The sequence below is a fragment of the Bos indicus x Bos taurus genome, chromosome 13 (assembly GCF_003369695.1).
Source record: "Bos indicus x Bos taurus breed Angus x Brahman F1 hybrid chromosome 13, Bos_hybrid_MaternalHap_v2.0, whole genome shotgun sequence".
Taxonomy (NCBI): Eukaryota; Metazoa; Chordata; class Mammalia; order Artiodactyla; family Bovidae; genus Bos; species Bos indicus x Bos taurus.
Window position 1 is genome coordinate 55,163,039 of NC_040088.1, and position 25,343 is coordinate 55,188,381.

The following is a 25,343-nucleotide window of genomic DNA, read 5'->3' on the forward strand; positions in this document are numbered from 1 at the left end:
CAAATGTGTGATGGGACATTTGTCTCTGTAATTAACAGCAAGGAGCTTTTATAGTTTCATAAAATCGAATGCTACATCGAGTATTCCGTGAGCATTTGTTTGGATGAGGTGTCCAAAACAGAGATGTTTATGGACGATATAAAGTTGAACTGAGATGGAATGCAGGTGTCTGCTGTGCATCTCGCAGAATTTCTCATTGTTGAAATGGAAGCCAGAAGATTAATAACTTGACTTTGTCATGATAAAATAAGTAATGTGTTCTTGGAACAGTGGTGCGGCACATAAGTTACTCGGTAATTCCAAGAATTTATTCTGTTCCAGGAATAATATCCTGAACAATTTATTTTTTACAGAAAAAGTTGATGCAACATAATAGCCTCTGAAGTTGCTTGTGTGGCTAATGGAATTATATCTCAAATGTGACTTTACGCCCACGTATAAGATGTAAAGAACCCCACAAAAATGCAAGGTTAAGGCACACCTTGAAAGTAAAGAGTCAGGAGGTGCACGAGTAAAGGTTCTTCTGTGAACATTAACTCATTCTCCTCGCACATATATAATTTTTTCAATTACTAGCAAGACTTTAATGGGTACCTTAATAAGCGCCGTGTGAAATATAGCGGTGCTGTCGTTGCTGCAGGAGTGGGAGCTTGAGGTGTCCCTGTGAACTGTTTAACTCCTCCTGTGAGAGGCAGGGACATGGACCCAGACCTAATCCATCTTCCTCTGATTTCCTTTGGTCATTTTGGGCAACTCAAGTCTTTGACGTAGACCATTTTTAAAGTCTTTATTCACTTTGTTGCAACATTGCTTTTGTTTCAGGTTCTGGTTTTTTGGCTGCAAGGCATGTAGGATCTTAGCTCCCCGTCCAGGGATGGAACCATCACCCCCCCCACCCCACCCCACCGCCGCCTCCTGCATTGGAAGGTCCCCCAGGGAAGCCCCTATCTCGTTTGTTTTGGTGGGCGCTGGGGGCGCGGATTTCTTGTCTGTTGTCCTGGGTGAACTGGGAAGAGGCAGAGAATGAGACATGTTCCCCTGGGAAGCTTTTGTAGGAAGACACTGTCAACTGTAGGGCTTCCCTGATAGCTCAGTTGGTAAAGAATCTGCCTGCAATGCAGGAGACCCTGGTCCCATTCCTGGGTTGGGAAGATCCCCTGGAGAAGGGATAGGCTACCCACTCCAGTATTCTTGGGCTTCCCTACTGGCTCAGCTGGTAAAGAATCTGCCTGCAATGCAGAAGACCTGGGTTCGATCCCTGGGTTGGGAAGATTCCCTGGAGAAGGGAAAGGCTACCCACTCCAGTATTCTGGCCTGGAGAATTCCATGGACATAGAGTCCATGGGGTTGCAAAGAGTCGGACATGACGGAGTGACTTTCACTTTCAGGCACCAAGTAGCCTCATCTGGCCAAACCCACGCCCCCCACGGAAACGAGGAGAACTTTTGTTACAGATGTCAGTTTATGCCTTGTACATCAGTGGTGTTTGGGGGTTGTTTTTTTTTCCCTCCCAGCTTTCCTCAACAATAGCTTCAGCGTATCTGATTCTAGAATTAACCATGTCTATACCCATTGGTAGGTCTTTATTGAGCAGCCCTTGGTGCCAGGCTGGGAGATTTGACAGCCCATAGATTGTGATAGAAAGACAGAGCCAGGGGACCTCACCTGGAGGGTGAAGGGAGGTGACCCTTGAGAAGAGGACATTTAAGCAAAGAAGAACCTAAAGAATAAGTATAAGGTGGGACTGAGGCTGTGAGACAGTAAGGAAGTGAGAGCTTGTCCCAGGAGCCAAAGACCCTCCTTAGAGTAATTCTTTTTTTCTTTTATTAAAAAACATTTTTTTTTTTGGCCATGAAAATGGCATGTGGGATCTTAGTTCCCTGACCAGGGTTTGAGCCTGCTGCCCTCTGCACTGGAAGAACGAAGTGTTAACCACTGGACTGCCAGGGAAGTCCCTGAAGACCTTCCATAGAGCTGAAATGGGGAGCCCTCTGGCCATCCAGTATAGTCACTGATGGGGTTTGGATTAAACTGTCCTGAAGTTAGGCCTGGTTTTTTTAAAGCTATCCATGTGATTCTAATGTGTATCAGACACAAGAGCCACCGCCTAGAACAGGGGGAGATGTGGCCAGAGCCAAGGCTGGAGAAGCCCCCAGTGCGAGAGCTGGGGCCCATCACCTCCCACTGAGGCAGGTCACTTGACAAGGTCTGCATTTCCGAAAGATCACCCTGGCTTCAGCATGGACTGTGGTGGGGTGGAGCACTGCTGCAGGCTTTTGGCCGTCGCCCCATCAAGTGATGATGAGAGAGGAGTGGAAGGACTCCTGAGTAATCTAGAAGTTACAATAAGCAGGACTCAGTGTTTAAGTGGCTGTGGGAGGGAAGAGATGGAAGATGAGGCCCAGTTTTCTGGCTTGGATAGCCAAGCTGGTGCTGTTTATCAAGGCTTGGTGACAGTCATCATAAAATACATTCTTGGACGTAGTTTTAAGGTTGCTTTTGAAATGTCCAAGTGGAACTGTCCAGTGGGCAATTAGATGTATGGGTCTGGAGCCCTTAGAAGTAGGATCAGGGCTGAAGTCCTCACAGACAGATGGTCACTGGAGCCAGAAGAGAGGTGGGGTGGATGGGGTGAGTCCAGGACGTGTGTGGAGAGGGAGAGGCCCACGTGGGACAGGGTCCAAGAAAACGACAGCATTTAAGGCAGTGGCCGTATAAGTGGGTCATGAAGTTAGTTTAGCAGACTGTCACTCACACAAAATATCAATACAATAATAATAAGAGAAATAGATAGAAAGTATCAGAGTGTCTTGCATGCAGGAAGGATAAGTTTGCGAAACTTTGATTTTCTTGCTGTGATTCACAGTCCAGAAAGTTTGGAAGCTGCTGCTTACAGCCGCAGTCATCTCATCCCTGGCCTCACTCAGGGAAGGCGGCCACTGCCAGTCTCCAGGTGCCTTCGGGCCCACAGTTTCTTGAGATTTGTGGAAGAGAAAGATGCTGTGAACGTCATACATTTCTCATCCTCATTAACATTATTTATACTGAAGATGTTGGAGAAGACTCTTGAGAGTCCCTTGGACTGCAAGGAGATCCATCCTAAAGGAAATCAGTCCTGGGTGTTCATTGGAAGGACTGATGCTGAAGCTGAAACTTCAATACTTTGGCCACCTGATGCGAAGAGCTGATTCATTTGAAAAGACCCTGATGTTGGGAAAGATTGAAGACAGGAGGAGAAGGGGATGACAGAGGATGAGATGGTTAGATGGTATCACCGACTCAATGGACATGAGTTTGGGTAAACTCTGGGAGTTGGTGATAAACAGGGAGGCCTGGCGGGCTGCGGTTCATGGGGTCGCAAAGAGTCGGACATGACTGAGCAAGTGAACTGAACTGGATACTGAAGATGAAACTGTATAACAGCATGTGTACTTTAAGTTGGAATATTTTTAAAAATTTAAATGACCGAAGAAACAGTACTGCCAGTACTTACTCTTGTTCATCCTTAATTGACCTTGCTGCTGCTGCTAAGTCGCTTCAGTTGTGTCCAACTCTGGGCAACCCCATAGGCGGTAGCCCACCAGGCTCCCCATCCCTGGGATTCTCCAGGCAAGAACACTGGAGTGGGTTGCCATTTCCTTCTCCAATGCATGAAACTGAAAAGTGAAAGTGAAGTTGCTCAGTCGTGCCCGACTCTTAGCGACCCCATGGACTGCAGCCTACCAGGCTCCTCCCTCCATGGGATTTTCCAGGCAAGAGTACTGGAGTGGGGTGCCATTGCCTTCTCCGTAATTGACCTTATATGATATGTAAGTTAATATTTAAGTCAGTAGGGGCAATGTGCAGTTCTGTACTAGCGTTCTTTAAGAGTTTTCTGTGCAGCAGAGCAGAGGGTCAAGATTTCAGGTTATATGGAAACAGATTGTCTCTTTCCAGACAGTCAATTATGAACATTTTATTTCTGATTAAACGAGGGCAAGATTTTGTTTATACTTCTCTCGGAAAATGAAAGCAGCTCTTGGTCTGCAGTCTTGTTATATTTTTCCTGTGTGTGTTGTCAGCCTTTGAAGACTTTTGCCTTATGTCTCAGAGAACCATGAGCACAAATAAATTCTCATCGTTTGTAGGACTAACAGGACTCACATGAGCCCTGTTTTGAATTTAAAGGACATTTCTGAGCTGCCTTCTTAGTTTGAAACCGCACAACTAAGTTGGAGTCCATAGAGATAGTGTGGTCCAAAGATTTCATTGTTTCCACCATGTGTACTAAGATAAGTGGGTGGTTAAGGTGCTGACGACCCCATGCAGCGCCCAGCGCAGGTCTCTACAGCTTCCTGGATGCAGGGCAGTGGGCTTCATGGGTGGAGCCCTTCCTGCCGGCCAGCTGGTCAGTTCCCTGCCCATCCTGGTAGAACAGTGAGGCTCATGGACCTTGGAGCGTGATGGGTCTCGAATGTCTAAACTCAAAGTCTCTGTTTTCTCCTGGGGAAGATGTATTCATCAACCTCTGAACCTCTTAGTTTGTGATTAGGTAGGCAGTGTGCTTGCCCAAGGGCCCCGTACATAGCAAGTGGTGGTCCGTAAATGGTGACTCTAACCCTTTTCCTCCTAAGCACGTCCAAATTCCTTTAAAAAACACATAGCTTGGGACTTCCCTGGTGATCTGATGGTTAAGAATCTGCCTGGAAATGCAGGGGACGTGAATTAGATCCCTGGTTGGGGAACTAAGATCCCACAGGCTATGGGGCAACCAAGCTCACGTACTGAAACTAGAGAAACCGTGTTTTGTAACTAGAAAGTCTGTGCATCAGAACAAGGGCAGTCGTTACATGGTGCAGCAAAGATCCAGCGAGCTGCAACTGAGACCAGATGCAGCCAAAATAAATGTTAAATAAAAAAAACAACAACCATGGTTTGTAAGCTTCAAGAGAAAATCTTCTTAGGCCTGAACCCCTGGATTTCAAAGTGCACCCTAGGCAGCCCCTTCCTTCCCTGACTTCCTTTTGGCCACCTACTTCCCACTCCTGCCCAGCTTCATCAAAGAAGATTTTTTTAAGTCCAAAACTGTTTCCACCAGTTGCCTTATACCCAACTTTACAATCCAACAGGGAAAAGAATGTACATAATTCTTACAGATTATTTTTTTCTTACAGAAATTAATACATATTCATTTCAAAATCATTTTTTACAGTTTTCATTTATAAAGTTGAGAACAAGATATAAAATTTAAAAAGTCCTGTCCCAGTCACCCTCTCCAGCAATAACCATAGAGTATGTGTAAAAAATACAGGCATGTGTGTTACAAAAAGGAGAATGGGGCTTTCCCTGGTGGCGCAGTGGATAAGAATCCACCTGCCAACTCAGGGGACATAGGTTCGATAATCCCTGGTCCAGGAGGATTCCACATTCTATGGAGCAACTAAGCCCATGCACCACAACTACTGAGCCCTCGCTGTAGAGCCTGTGAGCTGCAGCTCCTGAAGCCCGTGCACCCTAGAGTCCATGCTCCACAGCTAGAGAAGCCACTGCAGTGAGAAACCAGAGCACCACAGCTAGAGAGTAGCCCCCGCTCTCTGCAACTAGAGGAAGCCTGCACACAATAACTAAGACCCAGCACAGCCAAAAATGAATGGAAAATAAACTAACCATTAAAAAAAGGAAAATAGAATTATCCTGTATAATGTTTTGTAATTTTTTTTTTTTTTGCTTAACCAAATCTCCATCTGTTCCACACAGGTTGAGTGCCTAGTTTAAGCCAGGCAGGCTCTGACTATCCAGTATTGAAGGAAATAATCATGGTCTCAGCCTTCATGGAGTTTATAGGATAATCCTGCACTTATTTCCAAATGACTGTAAAAAGGTCCACTTCATCCTTTTCAGACATGTAAAGATACACTGTAATCTCAGTCTATAGATACGTCATAATTCACTTATCTAATACTCACTGATTGATGTCTGGGTGGTTTGCGATGTCTCACTAGTGAAAATGATGCTACCGTGTATGTTCTTTTAAGTATGTCATAAATACTTGTCTAAATGTTTCTGTAGGATAAATGCCTATGAGTGGAATTGCTGAATTTTCCCGAAAAGGACCCATACCTGCAGCCTATGAGAGGGACTGTAACCCTACACCTTCATCAAAAATGGGCTTTTTGAATCTCTTTGTCATTGTTTAGTCACTAAATCATGTCCAACTCTTGCAACCCCATGGACTGTAGCCTTCTAGGCTCCTCTGTCCATGGGATTTCCCAGGCAAGAATACCAGAGTGGTTGCCATTTCCTTCTCCAGGGGATCTTCCCAACCCAGGGATCAAAATCGAGTCTCTTGCTTGGCAAGTGGATTTTTTACCATTACACCATCTGGGACGCCCTGTGAATCTATTGCTAAGTCATTTCAGTTGTGTCTGACTCTGTGTGACCCCATGGACGGCAGCCCACCAGGCTCCCCCGTCCCTGGGATTCTCCAAGCAAGAACCCTGGAGTGGGTTGCCCTTCTCCAATGCATGAAAGTGAAAAGTGAAAGTGAAGTCGCTCAGTCGTGTCCGACTCTTAGTGACCCCATGGACTACAGCCTACCAGGCTCCTCTGCCCATGGGATTTTCCAGGCAAGAGGACTAGAGTCGGGTGCCATTGCCTGGTCCGTATGAATCTATAGTCTTTGCCAAATTAATAGACAAAGAATTTCACATTGTGTAATTTTTGTTACATCAGTCATTAGGGACATTAAGAGCTTTGAACTATTTATTTCCCTTGTGAATTGCATGTTCCTGTCTTGTGCCCATTTCCCATTGTTAGTAGGTGTGTGTCGTCATCTTCTTCACTGATGTGTAAGACCTCTCCTGTACATTTGGGATCTGAACTCTTTGGTTTGATTATTCCTTAACATTATTTGAAGTGGTGGTTTCTGACCTACCCACTTAATGTGGCTGGAGTTACAGTCCATGTCTGATGAAGGAACATTCGATTGGGAGGCCATGCTCTATTTGTTATAAAATCAAATTTTTCCTTGTTATAAGTACATTTGGGAAAGAGAAAAGTAGATAAACTCTCTGAATTGGTTGGATAGTTCTAGTGGTATCCTATTGCTTTCTTCATTGATGTCCTGTCATTTTCAGGATAAAGTAAAAACATCAAGGTCCCTGTGTTCTCTGTTTTGCGAATTCAGTGATCATTCAGTCCAGCTAATCAGCTTCTCACCACGGCCTGCCTGGTTTCTCCTCTGCCTCCAGTGCTCTTCCCTCTTCTCTCCCTCAGAGCGCCCACGGACTTGCTGACCACATGTTCTTCACCAACTCAGGTCTTTCTGTCTTCATGGAGTCAGCTGTAATCCTCACAAAGAGATCTCGTCAATTCCCAAAAACGCTCATAATTTAGGCATCATCCAAGGCGTTTATCCTGTGTTCTCTCAGTTTGATCGGTCTGATCATGCTATAAATGTATTCCTAGAGCACGTAGCTGGGGACAGTCATACGCAACAGCCCTTTGCCTTCTGTAACGGTTCTGAGTTGGGACCATGGGGCCCTGGGTTGTTCCATGGAGATAGGGATCTGCATATTTCGGTGGGCTCAAAGCAGAGGATACTTGCATTTGTTTTTTTGGATAAAGCATGAAGCCATCAAAGAAAATTGTTCCTTCATCCCCTTTTAGGGCTTTGCCCCTAAACTTCTCATGGATGCTTTTTCTATTTTGTCTGTAGATGTTCTTTGAGGGACATACTTTTTAAAATTTATTTTTAATTGGAGGATAATTGTTTTACAATGTTGTGTTAGTTTCTGGTGTACAGTGAAGTCAGCCATATGTATGCATATATCCCCTCCCTCCTGGACCTCTCTCCCACCCCACCCTGATCCCACCTCTCTAACCTCTCTAGGTCATCACAGCACTGAGCTGAGTGAGCTCTCCATGCTGTACAGCAGCTTCCCACCAGCTATCAGCTTTACATGCGGTAATGTGCATGTCAGTGTTACTCTCTCAATTCGTCCCACTGAGGGACACATTTGAGAAGCAGCATGACAGCCCGTGTTGATTCATGTCCTGGTATTTCTTTGCTCCCCTGGCCCTTCTTACCCATCTCAAGCCCTTCTTCCCCTTTCTGCTTTGCAGGCCCATTTTCCCAGCCTGGACCCATGGCATTCTGTCTTGGGACCTGTCTTGGCATCACTTCCTCAGCCTCAGTTAAAAAAAGCTCCTGCCTCCCATGCTGGCTATGGGTGTCCCAGGCTGGGTGAGCTTGCCCACGTGTCAGGAGAGAGGCCCTGGGTCCTCGGAATCCTTGTGCGTTCATCTGGGTTCCAAGCGAGGCTGTAAACTCCCGGAGGGGAGAGATGGTATCTTGTCTTTCTTGTCTTTTTCTTTCTTTGGTCCTACAGAAATCTCATATTTAGTAGTGGTAGTACAGTAAATATTTATTGAATAGATGAATGAACCTGATGTTATCTAAACAGATTTGTAAGGAACCTCGTCTTTTCAATGAAAATACCATCTATGCCCTGGGCTACTTAATTATATTCCACCTAACACTTCAGTTGAACAGGAGGGTCCCCCAGCACGTGGCAGCAGGCATGTGGGTTAACTCCCCCTATCAACACATTTGATTCCACCAGTTCACTGATCCTGCAGCCGAGGTTTGCATCCTTCTTTCTCAGTGGCATTTAGACTACACAGTGTTCTCAGCTGGACTCCAAGGACTGTTTTGGGAATGCAGGTTCTGACACATTCTCTTCAGTAGATCTTGGCTCCTCTTTATTTGGGGGATTCCACTTCAGATTGCTTCGGAACAAAGGGTTCACTTTGGCAGCCATCACTGTGTTCTCTATGCTTTTCAGACCCTTCTTGCCATTAGCACCCCCAGGCCTGCATGTCCCTGGTGAACGTGGCTGCCACCCCCAGGGACAGCCTGTCAGGTCCTTGATAGTGTCTGCAAGTCAGCTCAGGTTTGGGGCAATGATGCTAACCCGGGTCTTCTGAGAGTGCAGAGTCCACTGCAGGTGCCTGGCTATTCAACTCACGTGTCGAGCATTGTGGTGGAGAGAGCTGCTGTGTGGTCTTGATGGGCCCTGCTTCCTTTTTTCCTGCTCTTTTTCTCACTGCTGTCATTTGACAGGTCGGAGTTCAGCCTTTTCTACAACACAGCTCCATGCCAGCTTCTGCTAGTGTTTGAGAAGGAGGTACTTGCATTGTTCAATATAAATCATGGTTGTCTCAGTATTTCTCACTGATAAACTCAACTTTTTTCTGTTTAACTACCATTACCTGCAAAATGCAAGGAGTTTTTTTGTTTGTTCGTTTGCAGTGAATTTTAAACCTTTTTATAGGGCTGCACTCTGTGGTTTTTGGAGTCTTAGTTCCTCAACTGGGGATCGAACCCTGGGCCCACAGCAGTGAAAGTCCCGAGTCTTAACCACTGGACCGCCACGAAGTTCCCTTAAAAGGCCTTTTCCAAAAAGGATGTTCACAGTGGTATGCAGTCATTGCCAGTGTTTCCAGCACTTCTTCAACATCCCAGACGGGAGGCATCCTTAGTGCCACTCCTTCGGCACATCTTCTCAGAGGTTCCTCCTCTGTTTCTAGAACTGGAGGGGTCAGCCCTTTAGACCATAACATTGCCCAGCCTCCTGCCTAGAAGCTACAGTTTGAGGCCACTTTTTCCTATGGATAATGAACAGTGTTCGTGATAACCCGTCAAGTGTTTGAAGAGGAGTCACTCAGTAGCTATTTGTCTCTCAGAGAAATGACCCAACTTCTTTAACCTTTCTTTGATCCTTTCATCTTTTTTGTTGACTTTTGCATGATCTCAAGTTTCTCGACAGCCTCTTTCGGATCAGATCAGATCAGTTGCTCAGTCATGTCCAACTCTTTGCGACCCCATGAATCGCAGCACGCCAGGCCCCCCTGTCCATCACCAACTCCCGGAGTTCACTGAGACTCACATCCATTGAGTCAGTGATGCCATCCAGCCATCTCATCCTCTGTCATCCCCTTCTCCTCTTGCCCCCAATCCCTCCCAGCATCAGAGTCTTTTCCAATGAGTCGACTCTTCGCATGAGGTGGCCAAAGTACTGGAGTTTCAGCTTTAGCATCATTCCTTCCAAAGAAATCCCAGGGCTGATCTCCTTCAGAATGGACTGGTTGGATCTCCTTGCAGTTCAAGGGACTCTCAAGAGTCTTCTCCAACACCACAGTTCAAAAGCATCAATTCTTCGGCGCTCAGCCTTCTTCACAGTCCAACTCTCACATCCATACATGACCACTAGAAAAACCATAGCCTTGACTAGATGAATCTTTGTTGGCAAAGTAATGTCTCTGCTTTTGAATATGCTATCTAGGTTGGTCATAACTTTCCTTCCAAGGAGTAAGCGTCTGTTAATTTCATGGCTGCAGTCACCATCTGTAGTGATTTTGGAGCCCAGAAAAATAAAGTCTGACACTGTTTCCACTGTTTCCCCATCTATTTCCCATGAAGTGATGGGACCCGATGCCATGATCTTCGTTCTCTGAATGTTGAGCTTTAAGCCAACTTTTCACTCTCCACTTTCACTTTCATCAAGAGGCTTTTGAGTTCCTCCTCACTTTCTGCCATTAAGGTGGTGTCATCTGCATATCTGAGGTTATTGATATTTCTCCTGGCAATCTTGATTCCGCTTGTGTTTCTTCCAGCCCAGCGTTTCTCGTGATGTACTCTGCATATAAGTAAATAAACAGGGTGACAATATACAGCCTTGACGAACTCCTTTTCGTATTTGGAACCAGTCTGTTGTTCCATGTCCAGTTCTAACTTGCTTCCTGACCTGCATGCAAATTTCTCAAGAGGCAGATCAGGTGGTCTGGTATTCCCATCTCTTTCAGAATTTTCCACAGTTTATTGTGATCCACGCAGTCAAAGGCTTTGGCATAGTCAATAAAGCAGAAATAGATGTTTTTCTGGAACTCTCTTGCTTTTTCCATGATCCAGCGAATGTTGGCAATTTGATCTCTGGTTTCCTCTGCCTTTTTTAAAACCAGCTTGAACATCAGGAAGTTCACGGTTCACGTATTGCTGAAGCCTGGCTTGGAGAATTTTGAGCATTACTTTACTAGCATGTGAGATGAGTGCAATTGTGCAGTAGTTTGAGCATTCTTTGGCATTGCCTTTCTTTGGGATTGGAATGAAAACTGACCTTTTCCAGTCCTGTGGCCACTGCTGAGTTTTCCAAATTTGCTGGCATATTGAGTGCAGCACTTTCACAGCCTCTTTAAAAGAGTGCAAAACTGGACGTGACAGGAGGTCCCTGGCGGCTGTGGTTAGAACCCTGTGCTTTCGCTGCCGTGGCCCATGTTCAACCCCTGGTCGGGGAACTAAGATACCCCAAGTTGTGTGGTTCGGCCAAAAACAAACAAAAAGGCTGGACATGATACCACAGTAAGAGCCAAAGCATACTGGATGTAGTGGTGACTGTACCTCAGTACTCTCAGTGTCCCTCAGTCCTTCTGTAGACATGAGTTAGGGAGTGGCACCCTGGAGATGGACTGGATGGTGGTCAGGGCACGCAAGGAGCTAGAGATGGCACAGTTGTGACCACGGTGACTGCTGCCTGCCGCGGGGACTCAGTCCAGGAGGAGCAGGTGAACTCACTTGGCCAGCCGAGACACACACATGAGCTCATAGCTTTTAATGTTGAAATGAGGGTACTGAGCTCTCTACGTGTTAGATTAACAGGAAACCTAGTATCTCTATATAAGGTGTCCTGCCACCCCCTGAGTTGTTTGTGAGCCCAAGGGGTTGTCTCAGTGCAAAGGGGCCAGGTACCACTGGTAGCAACAGTAGCTGCTGCTGCCAACAGTATTCCCACTTCATCACCATCAGCTTCCTGTATATTCCCAACTGCCTGCCGACTGTATAAATTTCCTTTGTCAGAACTAGCCTCAGGGTGGTGGTCCAGTGGCTAAAAATCCGTGCTCCCAATACAGGGGGCCTGGGTTCGATCCCTGGTCAGGGGACTAGATCCCATATACCTCAACCTAGAGTTCACATGCCGTAACTAAAGATCCTGCCTGCCACTGCTAAGATTTGGTACAGCCAGATAAATAAATAAAAATATTGAAATAAATAACCCAGAGCAATAACCCAATATCTCCAGTGCAAAATTATTCTTCCTTAACCTGGCACCTTAATGGGATGACCTCACTGTATGTGTTGACTTCATCACCTGCCACTTTTCTTTATGAACCTTAAACTCCCGGCACACAGACTGCTGTTCAGGAAGAAGAGGGGGAAGTGGTACAGCTGTGCCATCCACCCAGACAGTGAGCTTTTGCCTGCAAGAGTGATGTTCAGGGGCCACCCTCCCCAGCCCCAAGGGAATGGGAGGTGAATAACTTTCACACAGGGGACTTCAGGGAGGCAGGGTCCTCAGAGAAGGTCCACCTTTTAGCTCTAGCAAGAAATCAGAGGTGTCTACAGATAGCAGGGTAGTCTTCTAGCTGGAGTTCTGGGGGCACATACTTAAAAGAGGTGCAGGTCAGCAGGCTGGGGAAAATCAGGACCATTTTTCAGAATAACCAACCCGTACAAAAGGATGTGAGTAAAAGATGTTGAAAGATTTGGAAGGGGAGTACCTTTAAATTTGAACAGGATGATCTTTCTATCTCTGGGGCCCAGGAGATGATTGATAAGTTACTGAATAAGAGGGGAAGTGGTACAGCTGTGCCATCCACCCAGACAGTGAGCTTTTGCCTGCAAGAGTGATGCTCAGGGGCCACCCTCCCCAGCCCCAAGGGAATGGGATCTGAGTAACTTGATTCCTCTTATTCCAAACTTTATTCATCTTATTCAGTAACTTATTCTTCTTACTGTATTTCTGGTACTTTTTCACTCCATCCTATTAATATTGGGTTGGCCAAAAGGTTCATTCGGATTTTTCTCTGTATATGGTTTGTTTATAAACCTTAGTATCACATTTAATTCTTTTTTTTCTTTTTTTAATTAATTAATTTATTTTTTAATATAAATTTATTTATTTTAATTGGAGGCTAATTACTTTACAATATTGTATTGGTTTTGCCATAGATCAACATGAATCCACCATGGGTATACACGTGTTCCCAATCCTGAACCCCCCTCCCACCTCCTTCCCCATACCATCCCTCTGAGTCATCCCAGTTCACCAGCCCCAAGCATCCTGTATCATTTAATTCTACTAGACCTCATTCTGGTTGTGATACAACATTTCTTTCATTTACATAAAGAAGGTATATGAAATGACTTACAGCTCAACACTAGTTAATTTTCGATGCAAAGATATGGTGACTATTTTGAGTCTTTGTGAAAAGAAGGCATATAGAAATGGATATATAATGTTAAGGCACATCATCTCACTCTATCTTTGAGCATTACTGCCTTTTTTCTTTCATTACCCCAAACAATGAATTATCGTGTTCTGTGTAATATGTTTTTCTCTCCTGACCAAGTCATCCTGTATGATGACTTCTGTGTTTCAAGACTCTCTATTCTGTATTATGCAAATTATTTACGTAAAGGAAAGTAATCTATGTAAAGGAAAGGGAGTCTTGAAATTTAGCAAAGGGTAAAATCCAACCTGTAATCTTTTTTCAGTCTTGTCCAAGGAGTCCAGTTACTAAACATACAAACCATTTTTCATTTAAGATTGTTTTACTATAATGCAGCCACACACCATGGATCCATATTTGTAAGATTCCTGTTCATTTTCTCTAAAAAGATCCAGCCCTTTGTGGTTAAACATGAAAAAAGGTATGGTTAGGTTTGGAAAGTGAACAGGTTTCCTTATGGAATTGTTGCTTCTTTTTGTTGTTGTTGTTGTTTGTTTTTGTTTTTTGCCCATATTGCACAGCTTGTGGGATCTTAGTTCCCCAACCAGGAATTGAAACATTCTTGGCAGTGAAAGTGCGGAGTCCTAACCACTGGGCAACCAGGGAATTCCCTGGAATCATGCTTCTTTAGAGCTTCTTTTTCTTGGCATTTATACATGGGGAAGACATCAACTTATTAGAACTGGAAAGACAAAGAGGTCAACTAATGCTTCAGATCTCAACATCTTAATTTATCCCTTTTTTTTTTTTTTGAGTCAGAGAACTTGGCTTCACTTGTAGCAATCAGAATAAGCCCACTCTTTCTGAGGAGGACATACGTGACTTTTAGAGCTGTTTGGTGCCCTGTGAACATCTTGGTAATGGGAAAAACCTACATCCCTCCTTGACTGCTCCCCTGGGTTATGCCAGGCATGGTCTGGTTCAGAATTCCCTTTTATAGTTCAGGAAGCTGAAGCCTGAGAATAGCAGGTGGCTCGTCTCGTATCAGGTAGCAAGTCAGTACAGTTGGGAAGTGAGTCCAGGTCTGGGAGCCCCGGCCCCAGCCTGTCCCTGACCCACCCCCTAGCATCCGTGGCCCAAGCCTGCAAGCTTCACCCTCTCCATCCCAGTGTGTGCAGGCTGCTCAGCTTTCTCTGTCGTCGCCACTTCTAGTCTTTAGGTCTCCCTCCTGATCCTCTGCTGCATCCCTCCTGAATGTGTGAGGACTCAATTCCCCTCTCTCTGCAGAGTGCATCATCCCCACCCCACCCCTGCCCCGTGTGTGTGTGAGAGAGAGAGACAGAGACAGAGCTCAAAAGAGAGAGATACGGTTCTAGGGCCTCCCGCCCAGGTAGTGTGGTCAGGGCTGCTCCTGACTTCTCTGGCTAAAGGAAGGACAGCTCATCCCACTGCCCTCTGGGGACACCCAGCCTGTCACCTCTAAGAGGCTGCCCTGCAACCAGCCCGTTTCCAGCCTTTTCCACGTCTCTCAGCTTTCCTTGACTCCAGCAATTCTTACACTTAGCTGTTTTCTGTCCTTTCAGCTGTCCCACAGTTGGATAGACTGTGAGCTCTCTTCTCAGAAAGTCAGCCAGCTCTGCTACCTGCCTTCACAGCCCCCTGTTTTTCTTCCTCCTCAGTCCCAGGTCCTAATCTGTTGTTATGGTTTGCCTCTTGTTTTGATTTTGTAAGAAATGTTTCTAAGTGTCAGCCCACAGCCAGGATCTCCCTCTTCCACAATCCTGGTTGTCCTCTTGAAAGTATCAAGTGTGCAGAATTCACACTGTATTTTCAGTCTTGTAAGTTTCAGAGCTGTAGGTTCTGGGACTGTGAAACTAAGCTCATGACAAAGCAACTTTGATCTTAGAAAGTTCCAGGATCCTCATACCTTTTTTCCCTCCTTCTGAAGACAGCACTTTATCATAGGATTCAGTCACTGGAGCATAAGTGGAACCTTTGAAAAGAGAGTGGCCCTTTGGCTGTGATGCGTCAGAGTTCATGTGGGGAGTAAGCTGGCACTGATCCAGGCCCCAGGCAGCGTGCCCGCCTCTGCCTGGCTTGGCTGGTGTGGTTCTTGCCAGGGCCCTGGGAGGGAGGGGAGTGGCAGCCACTAGCCAGTGTCAACCGAGATCAGCACGCTGCAGCCTGGATGCGTGTGTGACGTCCCTGGTCCAGAATAAAAGCCCTGCAGGAAAGAAGCTCCTTCCTGCCCAAGCTGTGCTGTTAGTCACGCCGGGAAAGGGCGGGTTTGGATGCTGAAAGTAATAGCAGCCACACTGGCTTATAGATTTATCTCTCAGAATTCCTCTGGGACCTCTTCCAGACACACCCTGTTCCCCAGACATCCTGAGAAAGTTGTAAATGCTGGCTCCGCATTTCTTCAATTGTGCTCGGTCATTCGTTCTCATAAAAATCTGGAACATGATTTATTGTTTCTGTATTGTCATTTTCACAGGTGTTTGAAATGGAAAGAGTTTTATGACAAAGTAAAATATTTCTCCTCTCAAGCATATGCCAACACAGAGCAGTATTGTAAATTTGGAAATCTGTATTAATTCTGCATTTGTTCATGTTAGATATTAAAGACAATTAATACTTTTGTTACCATTTAAAAAATTTAAGATACTAACTTCACAGCAAAAAATAGAAAAGTTTCCTTACATTCAGTTTTGTTACTGTTGTTGTTAAGTTTGCTGAGTCGTGTCCGACTCTTTGTGACCCTGCGGACTTTTTCAAGCAAGAATAATGGAGTGGGTTGCCATTTCCTTCTCCACTACATTCAGTAACGTATTTGTGTATTAATAAGCTAAATATCTAACTAGACAATGCAGAATACCTACATTCATTGTGCAGTTACCAGTCTGATAGAGAAATCTGGCTAATATGATGCTGAGGGTATTACAACATGATTATATTAAATGTACTCAGGACTTCCCTGGTGGTCCGGTAGTTAGGATTCTGAGTTCCCAATGTAGGGTGCGTGGGTTTGATCCCTGGTTAGGAACTAAGATCCCACATGCAGCACAGATGCGGCCAGAAATTAAAAATAAATAAATAAATGTGCTAGATTTATTTGTAGGAGCTGTTTTTTGTAATAGATGCTTTCTGCAGGGCTTTTCCTTTCTTCATAGTTGAAATTTCAAGCATTTAGTAGAGTGACTGTATGAGTGTGTACCGTGGCATTAGACTTTTATTTTAAAACCCAGGTTAGAGAAAAAAAAGAAAAGACTACTTCCCTTAACCTTTGTAAAGTTACTGGCTGATGACAATTTAAAAAGATAGTATGTTTGCGGTGGGCTTCCTTTGTGGCTCAGCACTGCAGAACCTAGCTGCCAGTGCAGGAGATAAGGGTTCAGTCCTTGTTTTGGGACGATCCCCTGGAGATGGGAATGGGAGCCCAGTCCAGTATTCTTGCCTGGAGAATTCCATGGACAGAGGAGCCTGGTGGGCTACAGTCCATGAGGTCACAAAGAGTTGGACACGACTGAGAGGCTGAGCAAGCATGCACACGTGTGTGAAATAGCCCTTAATAGATCTAGATCTAATAGATCCTTTAATGATATTGTTTATAGAAAATATTTTATATCTGTATAATTTCAGAGTCATCTTTAAGTAATATTTATTCTGTGCAATACAGATACTTTGGTTCAAAAAAAAAAATCCTCTGAGGAAAGAAGATTCTTAAAAGAGAAGCTTGCATCTGGGGTCAGTAATCCTCCCCCGATTCCAAAGAAGGAAGGGGGGGTGTCTTATTCTGTTTTTTTTTCTGGTAGTGGATTATTTTTTCTTTCACTAATTTACAGTGCTATCTCTGGCCCTGTTTCCATTAGGAGATGAAAGCATGGAAATTAAAAAACAAATTACAGGAATGAGAAGATTACTGAATGACAGCGCTGGGAGGATATATCAGCGTGTGGGCAAGGAGGGGGAGAAACTTAAAGAGGAACCCCAGGATTTGGATGCGATTTGGCCTCAGCGTTTGAACTCTGCAGAGGCCCCCCCAAGCCTCCACCCATCTTCCCGGGGCACGTGGAACGAGCTGCCACCCCAGAGCGGGCAGTTCTCAGGGCAGTATGGCACCCGCTCCAGAACCTTTCAGAGCCAGCCCCACACTGCTGGGAGCTCCAATGGTATGGCCCTCATCAGACGCTCACAGTCGTCCCAATATGTTTTCTGTCTATAAACATTCAGTATGTTCTTTGAATTCTATAGAGTAAACCCTCCTTTAATCATGTACCTTAATTGAGTTATTTTAAAAGACAGGAAAGACATAAAGGAAAAAGAGTATAAAAAAATCTAGACTTGAGATGCAGGAAAAACTAGGGGTTCTCTATTAGAAGGGATAGTTTCTTGATAGACACTTTAGCTCTTTAAGAAGTCAAAGCCATCACTGTCTGAGATACGGATACTATTGTCACAAACAACTGAACATTAGGGCAGAAAGAGCTCCACTGTGGCATTAAAAGAATCTTCCTGGTCACATGGTGTATTCTTAACACATCCCCTTGCTAAGTCCTGGGCTTTCTTCATTATAGGACGAGTCACTTAAAGGGAGGACTGATGACCCCGCCAGTCAAGTGACACCTTGACTTTAACCTCCCATTCAAGCTCCTGAACCAGATGATCCATATTTTATAACTTGCTTCATTCAGGTTGAAAATTATTCCTTTAAAGTAAAATTTCCTTACTTTAAATTCCTAATGGGTTTTTTAAAATTAATTGGAGTATAGTTGATTTGTAGTGTTGTGTTAGTTTCAGGTGTACAGCAAAATGAATCAGCAATACACCTAAATATATCCACGCTTTCTTAGATTCTTTTCCCATGTAGGGCACCATAGAATATTGAGTACAGTTCCCTGTGCTATCCAGTAGGTTCTTATTAGTTATCTATTTTAAATTCCTAATTGTTAGGGGAAAAAAAACTCAAATGGCAAATTTTTTTTTCCCAAAACATAAGGAAAAACTTGATTTCTCCATTCATGTTAATTTTCCCTCCAGTGACACTGTTATTCGTGTTATAAGTTACATACAGATGTGCAGATCTGTCGTTTTAACAAAGGGAATGAGAAGAAAGGAAGAACACATTTCTAGTTTCTTTAAAAAGTTAAGGGTTTTCCCCCCTGTTCATCATCCTTCAAGGAAAAGACAATTATTGTGATTTTATTTTTTTTTTTAAACACAGTTTGTGATAACCAGTTCAAAGGTATAAAAAGCCATCACTAGCCACTGCTGAAGAGACGGGGAGGGACCCCAAGAGATGTATGGGTGTCTTCTGTCTCTCTTAATATTACATAAGCCAATATCAGATTCTCATGCTGGCTTGCTTCCACGTTAGAAAGAGATGGCTCTTTAAAGAGTCCTCCATAAAAATAAAAAGGTAGTTCTCTTTAAAATTAGAAAATGATTTATAACAAGATGAAAAGGATTGGTTTTTTTCCTCTAAAATGATACAGACTTGAAATAGTGACTAGGAATATTCACAAAGTCCTCCTAACTCTACTCCCATGGGAGAAATGACTAGAGAAATAAAATGGCCTCAGGTATCTATGAAGCTAATAAGCGCCCCCATCAGGAAGTATTGGGTGAATAGTGTTCTATTTTCCAGGCCCCAACAAGGATGGTGGATTTACTTTGAAAAATATTAGTAATGGTCAGAGTTACAAACCTAAATTCCCCCATATTTGTTTTAAAATACTTCTGTGTTAATGGCGTATTGTTGATCGGAATACCTTTGGTATCTCATTGGAGTTTTAATTTAATCATTTGTAGTTTTCAAGTTGTAACATCTCATTTTGCTACAACTCTGAATGTAAATAATTGTGCTGCTCCACACATTAAGTATTCCATGGTTTCGCTGTGGTGAAACTTTCAATAATGAATATTCGCAAAGAATGCATATTGCAGGTTTCGCTGTGGTGAAACTTTCAATAGTGAATATTCGCAAAGAATGCATATTGCAGGATGTAAATTACACGTAATATATAGTAAAGAATATAGGTGGACCAAAACTATAGAACTTCCCTCTTCCACCATGAAAAAACCCAAGTGAGAGCCATCTCTTATCCTGATTGCCTTTAAGGGAACTTGGATACTGAGGCCAGGGGTACTGTACTGAAAGCATGCTTTTCCAAATGTCCCATTTTATTCCGGCAATAACAGGAAGGTATTTGTTTACATGTAAGGAAAACAGAGGAGGACAATTATATGGCATATTCAACAGTGAAAAGGGCTTCCCTGGTAGCTCAGTTGGTAAAGAATCCGCCTGCAATGCAGGATACCCTGGTTTGATTCCTGGGTTGGGAAAATCCACTGGAAAAGGGATAGGCTACCCACTTCAGGATTCTTGAGCTTCCCTTGTGGCTCAGCTGGTAAAGAATCCGCCTGCAATGCAGGAGACCTGGGTTCGATTCCTGGGTTAGGAAGAACCCCTGGAGAAGGGAAAGGCTACCCACTCCAGTATTCTGGCCTGGAGAATTCCATGGACTGTATAGTTCCTGGGGTTGCAAAGAGTTGGACACAACTGAGCGACTTTCACTTTCAAACAGTGAAAACGAGACTAAAATGAAACTGAAGAATGGGGAATGGACGATGTAGAAGGGCACTCTTTTATGAAGCTGGAGAAGAGCCAACACACCAGCAGCCTCTGACCCCTTAAGTTCACTTGGACCCTCCCAGACCCTGCTGCCCCCGCCACCCAGACATACCACACCCAGCACAAAGCAATGTGTTGACAGTTCTTAATTTTTAGAATCACGTGGTTAATGCTAAAACTATCTTTTAAATAGTTAGATACATTTAACTCTTAGTATGAACTCTCAGGACATGTGCAGCTACCCAGTTTGTTTGGTTTTAGATAAAGGCTGTTCACAGAGCTAGTTTTTTGTGCAAAATAGCACGAGTGTGTTCTTAGTCAATGTTTTCTCTATCATTATCTGAGATGAACTGGGGTGACGGCGGGGGGGGGGGGGGGGCGGGGCGCTGTGACAGCAAACTGTGTGTCCATTCACAGAGGCTGCCCCACCCTGTGACACGACACACGCCTGACAGTAGAGAAACCTGAACGGTTAGCTAAAGTCAGACCCCAGCATTCAGGCTGTGAAAATCACCGGGTGCCTTTTTTATTTTCCTCTTTATATTCTTGCTGTTGCTTGGCGGCCATCATTCTCTCTTTTCGTGCTCAGGAGAACTTCCAGTGGTGAATTCATCAGCTGGATCCAACTGCTGCACTTGTAACTGCCAGTCGACGTTGCAGGCCATCCTCCAAGAGCTCAAGACCATGCGGAAACTGATGCAGATTCAGGCAGGTACGCAGATCCAGCCTCAGAGGGAGGATCTTCAGTGGGGATGTTCATTATGCTTTGGTTACGCTGTGTCTCCCAGCAAGGTTTCCTTTTTATATATATAAAGGAAATTATATATATATAATTTATTTAAAACAATTTTATGGAAGTATAGTTGATGGTGTACTTCTTCAAGCATCCATTTTTCTCTGCTTTTTCCAGAACCCACCTTCCTGTTAGCCAGTCTCACAAATGCTTTCTGGCTGATACTGCTCACTCCTTCTGTACATGTGCTTCGGGTGCTTCACAAATGTCAGCTAATTAAACTTTGAAACAATTATACCCGAAGGTGGGCAGAGCCCTTCGGCTCATCTCCCTAATGTAAATTGACAAGGAGGTTCGTGATGGGGAAAGAGGTGAGAATGGCTCATCTTCCCTCCTGAGGGGCTCGGTTTAGGGGGCTCTGTGCATCTTACAACCCTCGCTTCTGCACAAGCCCACCCTGCCTCCAACGCTGGGCTCCCTGTGACAGGTGAGGAGCCAAGCAGCTCTGTACATGCAGAGGAGCCCTTAGGAAGCCTGGGCTCTGCTGGTAAAGATTCCAGAGTATCAGCTGACCAGAAACGTTGGCCCTCAGGCTCTGCTTGTGGCTTTTCTCCCTAACATTCAGGTCAGAGAGGCTCTGAGACACCTCCGGTTTTGTCTTTTTATTTACACGATGCTTTTTTTGTTGTTGTTGTTCTCGCTCCTGTTAGACAAGTTGAGGAACAGAAGAGCAGTGAACTTGCATTTTAGGGTCAGAGTTCCAGTCTGAACCTCAGATTTCTCATCTGTAACTAGAGTATTAATATCTAACTCATAGGGTTGTTTTGAAAATAGAAGAGATAGTAAATGCAGCTGAACTTGGTAAAGCATGATCTGAGCCTCAGCTATTTTGTGAGTGTTGTTACAAAGACCTGGAGCATTTCTTAGAAGTCTGAAAGTCTAGGTCCTTATTATAGTGGCTGTGATTTCTAGTCTCCAAAATTAGTAAAGAAAAAGCTTTTTTTGTCATAGGGGAGCCTCACGTGCTGCAGTCCATGGGGTCCCAAAGGGTCAGACACAACTTAGCGACTGAACAACAGCAACAGAAAATAATAAATCATTTCATTAAGCCTTCCACTTCATCAGGGAAAACTGCTCCTTAAGCTGGTAAATGGCCCAGTCATATATAACTAACTTCCCCCCTTTCCACTGTAAAGGTATTCAGACAGCTCAGAAATCGTCCTTGGTGCCGTTTAGTTAATTCTAGTAAAATTTTAATATTCAGTGATGTGGTTTGATACTTAAAAAACTTAATACTTAAACATATCAGTCACCCAAGATCACATGCAAGTGAAATGAGCGAAAGGCTTTCTGAGAAGCAACATCTAATTTTATGCACTGGATTTAGTCTTATCCCAAGGGAAAAAATAAAAACATTTTGGTCAGGCCAGTAAGCATTTAACTCACCTTGTTCCACAAGGATAATCTGTGTTCTTATTAACCCAGCAGAGGCTAACATCTCCTAAATAAGGAGCTCAGAAAGAAAGGTTACTTCATTCTGTACAGATTTCTTTCCTCAGAGGAAGAATTTGTTAGCACTTAAGAAAATATGCGTATGAAATGGTAATGATTTATTTTGTTACTTAAGCTCCTTACTCCCCAAGTGGCAAACTACAAATTGCAACCATTTAAATCCTTGACTGAAGCCTTCTGAGAATCTATTAAGTAAATGCCACTGTGTCTCCCTGTTTCCTTTTATGAACCTTTGCAGATTAGGGCAGTAAACGACCCCAGAGCTGTCAGGGATCCCAGAGGATAAACTGAATAAATTAGTCTCCTTTAATTTTCTTAAACTGAAGAATATGTGTTGAGTGAGTAGATTGACTTTAAGGTTTATTACCTATAAAATGTAGATTTACCTTCTACTTAGAAAGTTTCACCTTTACTTCAGGGAGAAGGCAAGGAATAAGATCAAGCGATTAAGATCTGATTCGAAAGAACACAGCTTTGTCCAGACTTGCAGAAGGAGAAGAAAACCTCAGAGTCCTGTGTTCTTTAAACTCAAAACATTTTCACTTTTAATTTTGGAAAGTGAGACTTGGTGAGGCTGGAGTCCTAGATCATTGATAACTGCTTCAGTTGTCTAACTTTGCAAATGGAGACCTAGCCTCAGCTGAAAATTCAGATCTAACAGAGAAAAGTCCCAGTCCGGCTTATATATTGGGGATCATTGGTGGAGCTTTTAAAAAATCCCGATACCCAGGCATCTCCCTGGGAAATTCCAGTCTGAATTAGTCTAGATTGAGGCTGAGGCACTGGTTTTCTTTTTTTTTTTTTAAGGTGAATCCAGTGAAACTAATGTGTAGCTGAGGTTGAGAACCAGTGAGCTAGACTGCTTACTGCATGCATGATTAAAAAACTTTGCAGTGCTCATTTGCAGTGCAAATAGTGTTTCTAATAGTTATTATAAATTTCTGTCCAGCCTAGAGATGCAGATATCAAGTTCAGAGTACAAATATTACCCATTTACGACCTGATGAGAAATGATCCATATTATGTGCATGTCGAGAGTTTTAGGTTTTCATCTGGCTTATTTTTAGAGCTGTATTTCTGTGAAAAAGCAGCTGTGGTCATAGTTTTAAAAACCATATTAACACATGCAGATTTAAGTAATAATGCCATATTTCCCTACTAAACTTTAAATCAGAGTATTTTTAAATGGTTAACAAACACTACGTCTTGAAGGGCACCTCTGAGAACTGTAATTACCATCCTTGATTCCCTTAAGTATATATTCAACATCAGCACTCAGCTCTCGATCAGCGCTTCTCGTCTTTGGAATTCAGACCATTCCTGGACCTTACTGATTTGTTCTTCTTGTATTGAACTATATTTTTCCTATTTTTCAGCTACATAAAACCGGGTTATGGAGAAACAGCCTGGTCAGAACCCAGTAGCATAGTCTGTGGAGATGGCTGATGTGTGGATAGTATTGGTTTGTGAGGCAGGAGTAACTGGACCTGAAATTGACCAACAGACCTAGCCCACATGCTTACTGGTCATTCTCAAGTGATGCTTTTGATCAGACTTGCCCAAATGAGCATCGTTACCCGACTTTTGTTGATTTCGGCACCTGTCGGTTGCTGGCTACCAATCAGTTTAATCTCAAGTGGAGTATTCCCGAGATTGGTTTTCCAAAAAACATAGATGTCTACACCTCAATTTAAGTTCTGGGGTTCTTGGGTATACAAAAATGTCATGTGATGCGTAAAATCATGGTTCAATGTTTTCTTATAGCTCATCATCCTTTCCTCCTATCGATTACCCACCAGGTAATCAATTAGCCACCAGGATTTGGAGGAGAGTTTTCTCTTGGGTTTTTTCTGCCTGTAGATCTTTTGAGGCAGCATTTGGTCATGCTCAGGTCCAGTGTGAGGTTGATCTCGATGTGCCCCATCCTCCAGTGAACCCATTTCAGCCTCAGCTGATGGAGCAAGGGAACTCTCCTAGGTTAGACACATGTGCCTGTACCATGTTTTTGTTTGTTGTTCACAGTTGGAACCCAAAACAGACAACAACCCCCAATTTCCCTTATGTGCTCCCAGCGAACTGCCGTCTCACGCAAGAGAAATAAAAAGAAAAAAGTGCCCCCAAAGACTGTGGAACCTCTCACTGTGAAACAGAAGCCCAGTGCGTTGGAAGCTGAGAAGAAGGCTGCAGGGGCCCCCGAGAATTCCAGTCTCCCTGTGGCCGAGCACGCCTCCCCTGGGGAGAGCCACATTCTAGGATTCGGCATCGTGCTTGAATCACCAGCCTCCGATGTAAGTTGATGTTTTCTAGCTGCTCGTGCTAATATGTAACTTTCAGACACTGTGCCATATTTATACACTTTGCCCTTCACTAGTTCTGCCCAAGAAAACCAGAGAAGCTTGCAGAATACACGTGGGAAAGAGGAAAGGAGAACTCTTAATGCTCTCCTTGCCCAGAATTTTCTCTTCTGAAAATCTTAGGCCTTATTTACCTCAGCTTGTTTCCATTCTCTCCGAAAGGAGAGGGTGATGGAGTAAATATTCTGTTCACTAATTTCGTTAACATTTGTAATTTCGAAGCGGCCGTTTTCAATTTCCTCAGCATAGAGAGCTAAAAGAATGTAATTAAATCCTTTGTAGATGGACATAAATGAGCAGAACCCTACAGATAAGTCACACCTTTCTAGAAACACAAACTAATAATAAAAAAAAGAGCAGTGCTCACGCTAATTCTATTTTATAGATGCGAGGATGCAAGCCACACTGCTAATTGGGTGCAGTGCCGTGCCATTGAGTCTGTAATGATAGGTTAACACTCTGCAAAGGTTTTTCTATTTTAATATCATAGCTCGAAGGTCGTCACAGCCCAAGATACTAAATGACATCTAAGACAACTGTCTGACTTACCATTTTAGAGTCACACGGCCATAAACGAACTTAGCGACATGTTCTGTCAGCCACAGCGAACTCGCCTTAGTGTCTGAGTACACTGATGCTGTGAACCCCAACTTGTTGGGAGAGTTCCTAAAATAAACCAGAACGAGTGGGCTATTATTACCAGATGGCATAGGATGAGAACCCTGCTGAGAACTCCCACAGGCCTATATAGGATGCAAGTGTGGTCCTACTCTTCAACTTTAAATAAGAAATACATTGCTATTTTAAAACAGCATTCCTTTCACATTGGAAAAAGACAAGCTGCTAG

General features: G+C 43.9%; 1 protein-coding gene across 6 annotated transcripts in view; it reads left to right on the forward strand.

Annotated features, from left to right (window-relative positions):
- The window catches only part of BEND7 (BEN domain containing 7), an 86,934-nt gene that overhangs the window by 14,011 nt on the left and 47,580 nt on the right, over positions 1-25,343 (forward strand). For 5 of the 6 annotated variants that reach the window (XM_027559907.1, XM_027559905.1, XM_027559906.1 and 2 more), the window contains 3 exons: positions 17,136-17,435; positions 20,487-20,609; positions 24,165-24,430. In XM_027559907.1, coding sequence (XP_027415708.1) covers positions 17,136-17,435; positions 20,487-20,609; positions 24,165-24,430 — 689 coding nt within the window. Of the gene's footprint in view, positions 1-16,987; positions 17,011-17,135; positions 17,436-20,486; positions 20,610-24,164; positions 24,431-25,343 lie in introns of those variants that run through there. The other variant, XM_027559909.1, reaches the window with a different exon arrangement.